Raw genomic sequence first — 9,094 nt, forward strand, 5'->3', positions numbered from 1 at the left:
CTGCTCAGGAATTCGTGGTCCACGTTCACAACTTCTTGAGAGCTATTTATCTAACCCATCCCAAACTGTTCAAGTAAATAACATCATCTGCAAAGCCTGTAACCATGGGAGTTCCTCAAGGATCTATTTTGGGCCTGTTACCTTTCCTGTTATATATATAAGGATTTGCCCGACTCGTTAAATCACGTTGACTGTATCTTCTATACGCAGATATCACCACGATTTTCTCATCTGAAAATTATGCGACCATACTGCAACAAAAACTAATCTCAATAACATTTTATTGTGGTGCAAAATTAACTTTCTACATATTAATCCTGCAAAAACCGAGTTCATTATATTCCACTCACCTCGGATTACACTACAAGTATCTGCATCAGTGTGCCTTAGCGGGCACGTTCTACAATTTTCTGACACAGCCAAGCCACTTTTCTTTTTTTTCTAGACAAAAATATGAAATTTAATCTCTATGCCCATTACTTCCTAAATATTTCGTTAGGCTTTCATATTATTATCAAAATGCACTACTATTTTCAGCCCAATATTACTTTATTACTGTAATATGCTAATTACATAGCCATCTCTCATACTGCTCGTCTTCCTGGGGTCATACATACTATACACACTTAGATCACATCCGGTGCTTTCAAAACCAAACAGTTAAACAATGACATTTAGCCCATTACTCTCTCCCTCAGCCCCACTGTACGATCAACAAAATATCTAGCCTTTCTGCCAACTTTTTCAGCTCAAGCTGTTGCTCATTATGTACCATTAATAAACTGCAATTCCAGTTCAAATATTTTTCATTGGTGACCTAAATAATAGAAATAACACAAGATTTCCAGAGCGTTCCAATTTTATTCTTCCCAAGGTTAGAACTAAGTATGGCAAATTTACCACTAACTCTGTTGGCATATCACTGTGTAACACTTTGCCCTTTTAAATTAAGTTGTATGCTTTAGATTCATTTCACTCTCATTAAACCGTATTTCATGAGGATATTGACTGGCACCAATGAACCAATTAAAGTGCTTCTGCTTCACTGCTGTCTATTTGCTTGCTATTGCTAGTTTTAAATTTTAGTCAATGTACTAATGTTAGGAGGTCCCCTGGCAGCATTTACTTTGTGGGCCTCCTGGTTTAACTGGTAAACGGCCTGTTTAACTGTTACTACCTGGCATAATAAATTTTTATGGCAAGAGAGCAGCTTTGGCCAAAGAACACCATGGCGCAACATTTTATTCTACTCCAGGTAGGGTTCAAGACCCATTTGCCAAGCATTTCACCCCAGACAAGCCAAACACCTGGCCAGGAAAAAAACTTGCACCCAATGTATCAGTTTATGGTTTATGGGGGTTTGTCCCAAAGTGACTCAGCCTATGAGGGACACAATAGTGAAGGGCTCCGGAAATTTCGACCACCTGGGGTTCTTTTACGTGCACCGACATCACAAGCACACGGGCCTTTAGAACTTCACCTCCATCGAAATTCGACCGCCGGGCTCGGTATCGAACCCGCATCTTTCGGGCCGGCAGCCGAGCGCCATAACCACTCGGCCACCGCGGCGGCTCCCACCCAATGCATCACCGGTGGGTTCCCTGTGGCACTGGGGAATACCTGGCCAGACTTTTTTTTTTTTTGCGTAACCAGGTTTTTCATTCAAATGCATTAAAAACTTCCAAGGTAAGTGATGTCTGAAGATATTCAGGTCAATGTAGTTTCAACAGACAGTTTTCATTACATGGTTTTAAGCATTGCACGCATGACCAACCTTATATTGTCAGGAATGAACGCACAGAATGCCAGTCAAGCAGTGCTTAAATTTGTTCTCATTGCCAGTTTCTATTATCTCAACCTGTTTCAAGCATTCACAAAACTGATGCAGTATTCTGAAGTGATTAAGCAAACATTGGCTTTCAGCCTCAGTGCTTGGAAGGCTCATAACCCAAAGGATGGAAGCAACAAGGTCAGAATTCAAATCCAAAAAAGGATGCAGTACAGCCATATGGTATGAGCACACGCCCGAGTATGTGACTAGTGGAGAATTTCAAAATGAGCAGACTGGGTTTTTTCATTTCAATTTTTGTGCACACCAGTGAACTTCGAACATGACTCCCATCACCATGTTAGTTTTCCTAATTTTTCTGCAGATCAAAAAATTTGAAGTGTGTCCCAACATGGCCATCAGCATGTCTAGACTAGATATTGCCTTTGGTGCCTTTTAAACACTGCTTGTTATCACGCTGCTAAATGCAAACATCCAAAGTATTCCATTACTGACAAATGGTACAAACCTCAATTTCCTTTATTGCATACAGAGAACATTTGTGATTGGTGTCCTATGTAAACCGACCCAGCAGGAGAGACTATGTAGGCGTTCCAATGAAAAAGCTCCATTTTGCGGGCACACACTGTCGAGTTTCTCGAGAAGCAATACACAAGTTCATACCCTATCTTGCATGTTGCTTCTGTAGATTATTTGCCACCATGCTGATACAAAGCATATCTGGGAAGGGGGCAAGTCCAGGTGGGCTGCCACCTTCCAGCAAGACGCCCAAAGCACAGCCATTATGAGTACATAAAGCTCCTGAACTGTACACTGCTGGCAGTGAACTGCATTTTGGGATACTTGTGAAAAAGGAGCAGAATGTACATTTATTACAAATCACGCATACAACTTAAAAAAGCAAACAGAGGGGATGTCTCTGAGGCGCCCATGCAGTAGCTACCGGAACCACAAGACAGGCAGCAGACGTGTCCTCCAATAACAGCTCGAGCTGCTGCCACTGTTCTTCATGCCGTATGGTGCAGGGCTAGCCGGAAGACATCGTGCTCCACATAAAAGCTTTCGCCAATTGGCTTCAACACAAACACTTGGTTGAACGTATGCGCTGGATCATCGTCAGTCTGTAGGAGAAAAATTACACTGTCTACAGCCACCATCTTCCAACCCCTACAACCACTGAACAATTTCGCTGGAAATTACATTACAAGCACCAAGCAATACATTACAGCGGCATTTCACTCTACAGTCATGCCCTGTTAATATGACCCCAGTTAAAATGAATGACTCGAATTATAGACAGTTATTCTGGGGACCAAACTTTTTAAGTGTATTTTCGCCTCATTAATGTGGAAAATCGCTGTCCGGACAATGGACAGGGTGAAAATGCACGGAGCACATTGGGACCCGTGTATTTTTGTCCCGTCAATATGGACAGTGATGAGAACAAAATCCCGAGTGCCTCTACCAGATGTTCCGCCCCTTATAATTTGAGTGCAGAACGCCAGTGAAAGGCAGGCAAATGTGCAAATGCCTTAGTAGTTGCATTTCTGTGTGCATGTTTTCATGCTTTACAGTGGCAAGGTGCCAGGCTGATGCACCTTACAGTTTGCCACATTAGATGACTGTTCGCAAAAAAAAATCTGTATGCTCTGTTGAAAACCACATTCAGCAGTTGTCAGCCGAGTACAGAATTTTTGGGATGTGAACAGTAGCGGTAGGAGATACTTCATCACATCAACAGGCACTATCATCCATTTCATGGACCACTAGGCGCTTCAGACGTACTTCAACTTAACTTAATGATTTTCAAAATAATGGCGACCAGAATAATGCACCTGAGCTGCAAAGATTGCCCAAATTCCACGTCACTGCCCGCCACTGTGCTTAGGAAGAGTCTGTAATCATAAAACGATTTTTCAAAATATTTCTTTTGTCTTTATTCACGATTCGTTATTAAGGAAGACTCGCTTTATAGACACTTTTGCTCGGGAACCAAAGTGTCCATATTAACGAGGCATGACTGTATTCACAGCAGAGGAAGGCACACACACTTCAAAAAATTTGACAAAGTGAAGGCAGGCTTTATGCACAGGCACTTGATACTTCATGAATCGGCCCTTAGAGCAAACCTCCAGGCTGCTTAAGAATCCAATGACGCACTACCCAAATTCGATACGTTAGTGCGGGGAACATCAGCTATTTTCGCGTGGTGGTTGGGATAACACTGGTCGGTGAAGCAGATCTGCCAGCTCTACAGGCTCGAAAGCTAGTGCTCATACAATAAATTGAACTCACCTTGAGCTGGCCTAAGACGAATATTAGAATGCCCCCGTCGAACATCGGCTGACAGTCAATGATGGTTACCGAGTGGCATATCTTCTGAAAGCCGAGGCCCTTGACACAAACAAGACAACAGTACCGCACCTCTTAACAAATCATGCGCAAGTCGAGAACATTCGAGAGAGAGCTTTTTTTTTTTAACAAGAAGCAGCATAACAGTAAAATCTTCGAATACAGTCGTGGAGGTTAGCCGAACTCATGCTGATATGACTGATGGCAACTTACCTGTATTTTTTCTAGAATTTTCGTCCGCCCAAAAATCTGCTGTCCTTCAAAAGTCATTAAAGATTTTTCTTCCTGAAAAAAGAAACAGAGTGCACTCACTGTATCCCAACAAGCCGGCGACATCCCAACTTGGTTGGAATCTTGACAACGGGTCAAGAGTCTCCACCCACAAGCATGGAATTTCGTTCAGTGTGATCAACATATATAGCACATTTCCACACGAAAAAACAATGGCGTTTCTAAGTACGCTACAGTAAATAGGCAACAACAGGGCACTGAGAAAGCACACCACTTCTATTATTTCACACGCCTACCTCACAACACGCCCGAAGCAAAATAGCTTACATTGTACAGCGTCCCCAAATTTGGTCGCAAAGCAGGGTCGTCGAACATAGCATAGTATTGCTGTATGAAAGTTCTTCCAATTGTGTCGTACTGTGCATTTAGCAGCGACATGCTGGGCAGTACTCCTAAGTTCGTGAGTTGTAATACAACCCCGGAAGAAATAAATAACCGCTGGCGGTAGGCCTAGCACGGCAGGTACGGTGCGCGGTGGTACCGACACTACAGAGTACAGACTCCGCGGCTAGCAACGTTAGCTCTTCGATATCGTGCAACCTTGTTAACATTTAATAAAAAATATCTTAAATATTTTTTTAGTTACCTCGCATATTTATATATAATGTAATGAAGAAATTACAGCGTAACATTTTTAGTGCTGTGTTTTTGAAAGAAACATTATGGAGTTTTATGCATCGCCTTTTTGAAACCGGCTCAAGTGTTTCGTAACGCGTAGACGCGCTTGATGATGCGTTATCTGGGCTAGTTCAGCTTGATTCAACTGCGAGACTTTATTGTTGCGTATGTGATGACTGTCCGGCTATCCGATATTCCCGCAGGAGGGCTGTCGGCTTTTACGAAAGCAAACCTGTAGCTCTAGCCACCTTACTGTAGCGGAGTGTGGATCCACACCTCCATAGGGTCGACGGCGAAGAAGCCGCAGTGGGCGCTGCAAACAAAAGTGACGTGAGCATTTTGCTGCTAAATCTACTGATCGGCTGATTATATCGGCCGATCAGTCGTATAAACAGTTATATAAACATTGTTTGGCCATCGAAACCAAAAATTTATGATTTTGAAGGGGGAGGACGGGGCTTGAGCGCTTGATGTCAACCGCGTGGTACGGTAACGGTGTGGTAGGTGTGTCGAACGGCGGGGAGAGCGCGCGCCCTTTTTTCATGACGCAGTGGTGGCGCCACCGGCGAAATCCCTGTTCGCGCCCGCATTACCCGCTTCGTCCGTCCTTTGCTGTACCTGTTGAAGCCAATTCACTTCAATTATTTTCAAGTGCGCATGGCTTTTTTTTGCGAATAAACTGCGTAAGGGGAAATAAAAGAGCGAAGCGTATATATTCACTTTAGCTGCAGGGATGTAGAGTTTGGAATATCTGAATCGTTCAGCTCCGCCGTGAGTTCGTGATAAGATAAGCATCACGTAACCGTATGCCATTTATTTTAACACAATTTATGCTTAGTGCATTTACACGTGATGAACAGGTCTTGCAAATCGGAAATGATCGATTGATAGAAAATGAACTTATACTTAAAAGCAAGATTCTCGAAGTGAAGTAAATAAATGAGCCAAGTAAAGTAAATCACAGACATGAGAGTCTTTTCTAGCACTTACAGTGAAATGAGCGACGTGTTCAAGCCTTCAAGCACACGTTTCATTGATACACTTCTTTTCACACTTAATCACACTCCGTATAGACGCGAAAGCTTCACTACGCTAGGTAAAGCCGATTTCGCCGTGTGTTGCCGGTTGACCTACAAGTGAGCCAGAGATCAAGTGTGGCTATAAGCCTTGCCATATGTGGTCCACCATGGTGTCGCACCACTTGACCTTTGACCTTTCGACTTGCCGGTAGAGGGCGATAGAATAGGCCGGAGCGTTCATTGGGTGGCCAACGTCTTGCGATAAACCATTAATTTAAGTGCCACCTGCCAGGGTGGCAGGGTGGACGCGCTGCCTATCAAGTGTGCAGAATGCACTCAACGTTACAGACGCCAAGTTGCATCTACTTGCCGAATACACCACAGCTTTCGCTCTATAACCAGGTTCAGCAGTGTAGTTAAACCGCAGCTAAGTTTTACTTTTTCATTCAAGGAGGAGAGAAATGACCATGAATGAAATGAAGGCTTGCGATAGCTTGAAGCTTGTTAATGCGGTTTGTGCTGACGCCCGATCTCATGAGTCTTCAGCCGCGGAAAAGAGCTAGAGGTGAAGAGCAACAAACTTGCCTATGCTTTCTCATACTAACCGAGAGAGAGAAGGTGTAAGCGATCGTGAAGCTGTCCAAAGTGCCGGATGAGAATGGGAGGCTTCCTGTCAGGCAGGCTGGCATATGACTACGGCCACAGAGGAAGCATGCGCTACATAGCATGCTTTGTAGAAAATCAGTTTTATAGGCTAAAAACAGTATACTTTCAGTGGTGTGTAGTATCGTTCGATGAACTGCTCCGTGAAGTGGCATTCACACACCTTCTTGTCAGCCCGATGTGTTAGAGGTCGGAGTAGGCGAATAATGGAGATTGGAACACGATCTTATGCACACTGCTATGTAAACGTTTTCATCACTTTCTTCTGTTCACGCTCGCACGTGTGCGCTGCTCCGGGACACAAGCTCGCTCTCACATGCTCCTCGCTAATATTGATCTGTCCTCAGACTACGAAGTTCTTGAGGTGCACGAGAATTTGTCGTTTTCGTGTGGAACGTGTGGTCGCTCTGCTCTGCCTGGGGGGCTTCTTGTTCGGATATCACTTCACGAGGGTCGGACACTGTCCCATCGCTGTTGGAAGTCTCATGGTTCGTGCTGGGATGGAGACGGTCAGACGGCTCAGAACTTTTGCTGTTGTCATCAGCGTTGCTGTGTACTAGCTGTCGGCCAATGAAAGAGTTGCCTTGTTTGTGGAAGCTGGCTTCTCTTGAGGTGTGTCTCCTCAGCTGCTCTATGGTGACCACTTCCTCCTACTTTGTGCGATGTCCGATGTGTGCATTTGATCTTCACTGGGTTCTCACCCACAATTTAAGCTATTTCAAAAGAGCCGTCAAACAGGGTCGAGTGTTGATGATCGGGAGCCGAGTGTGCACAAAGCGATATCTTTGATCTGGAAGTCAGGTGTCTTGCATCTTCCATCATAACGTTCCTTAGCAACCCTCTGGCTCTCCTCCAGATTCTACCTCGCTCGGCCTCTGTTCTTGGCTAATTCTTGGAATCCGAAGATTCATCCAGTTCTTCTTCAACATCTGACTGATGAAGTTGTCCAGGAAGTCTAGGAGTGCAGCCATGCATGAGTTCGAATGGAGCTTATTGTGTTGACTTATGATTCGAGACATTTACGGCAAGTACAGCTCCTGGAAGCTTTTTCTACCAGTCGAAGTGTGTCTCTATAATTTTTCGAAATATGTTCTTCAACACTCTGACTAGTTGCTCTACCAAACCATTGGCCTAACGCCAGTATGGCGGCGTTGTGATATGAGTGATTCCAAGACGGTGACAATCATCTTTGGGACTCCGAATCTTGGTATCTATGTGTTCAACGTTGTTTATATAGTAGACTGCAGTGGCTGAAAGCATGGCGACTGCGTCTGTGTAACATGTGGCATGGTCGATGCACACAAGTACGTGCTGGTAACCTTCATTTTCTTTCAATGGACCGAAGTGATTAAGTGATATTACTGTGTTTGGATGGGTTGGGATATCTCTAGTTTGCAGACTCCACTCTGCGATAGTGGTCCTTCGGTTCACCCTCTTGCAAGTGTCAAAAGACATGACAGAGTTCCTCACTTGACGTTGCATCTTAGAAACCAGTATCTTCTCTGAATTTGGCTCATAGTGCACTGTGCATCCGTATGAAATACGAAGTCCCTTAAGACCACATGTGCTACTACCTTGGGCCCCCTTTCGATCAGCATTATCCACCACAAGAATGCCACTTCTCACAACAAATTCCGAGTTCTCCTTTTCTGCCTATTGGCGTAGTTGTTGACAGAATGGATCCGATTTCTGGTATTGACATAGGCTGCTCCTGCCCGTCACTACTGCCATGCAGATGACAGTGCCGCATGTCATCTAGGGAAGTGGGAGAGACTCCAACTCTCTGATGGAGTCCTCTAGCTGGGAAAGTGCCTCTGCTATGTTTCATTTGCCTGGGCAATGACAAACCTTATAATCTTATTCTGCTAGGTCCAGAGTCCATCGTGCGAATTGGCATTTTGTCACTGCTTTTTGTGCCAAGTAAGTGAGACTCGGATTGTCTGTGAGTACCGTAACTGTGGCCCTCTTTTCAGGTAAACGGCAAATTTCTCTGTGACAGCCCCAGTGCAAAGCCATACATTCTAGTAGATTAGAGTGGAGTCAACATGGCCCCGAGGCCATGCTGGCTAGCATCAGTGTGCACTCTGAACTGACAGTCGTTTCCAAAATTATCAAGCACTGGCGGATTCGTTTGACCATATTTGAGTGTGTTGCGTATCTTATGATGTTCTTCTGTCCACTTGAAGTCGTTGTCATTGGCCAGTAGCTTCCGTAATGGCAACGTCCTTGCAGAGAAGCTTTCAGTAAATTTTCTGAAATGGTTTGCAAACTGCAGGAATGAGTAAAGACGTTTGGGATCCTTAGATGGCGGGAATTTGTTGACGGCCTGTATGCTTTTAAGGTCTGGAATTCGGCCTTCTTT

At 44.4% G+C, this 9,094-nt stretch overlaps 1 protein-coding gene across 1 annotated transcript; it reads right to left on the minus strand.

Annotated features, from left to right (window-relative positions):
- Positions 1-2,569: 2,569 nt before the first annotated feature.
- LOC144113827 (putative nuclear transport factor 2) lies at positions 2,570-4,949 on the minus strand. The gene is made up of 4 exons (XM_077647165.1): positions 4,700-4,949; positions 4,355-4,426; positions 4,085-4,183; positions 2,570-2,910 (listed from the first exon to the last, which is right to left on the minus strand). Exons 1-4 carry the CDS (start codon positions 4,808-4,810, stop codon positions 2,797-2,799), a joined length of 396 nt encoding a protein of 131 aa, XP_077503291.1. The 5' UTR covers positions 4,811-4,949; the 3' UTR covers positions 2,570-2,796.
- Positions 4,950-9,094: the final 4,145 nt, after the last annotated feature.

Source organism: Amblyomma americanum, chromosome 1 (genome assembly GCF_052857255.1).
Source record: "Amblyomma americanum isolate KBUSLIRL-KWMA chromosome 1, ASM5285725v1, whole genome shotgun sequence".
Taxonomy (NCBI): Eukaryota; Metazoa; Arthropoda; class Arachnida; order Ixodida; family Ixodidae; genus Amblyomma; species Amblyomma americanum.

Coding starts and splice junctions, on each gene's coding strand:
- LOC144113827 (XM_077647165.1), bottom strand. CDS start 4,810: ATGTCGCTGCTAAATGCACAGTACGACACAATTGGAAGAACTTTCATA. Junction 4,427..4,699: donor ATTTGGGGACGCTGTACAAT/GTAAGCTATTTT, acceptor TTCTTTTTTCAG/GAAGAAAAATCTTTAATGAC. Junction 4,184..4,354: donor AAATTCTAGAAAAAATACAG/GTAAGTTGCCAT, acceptor GTTTGTGTCAAG/GGCCTCGGCTTTCAGAAGAT.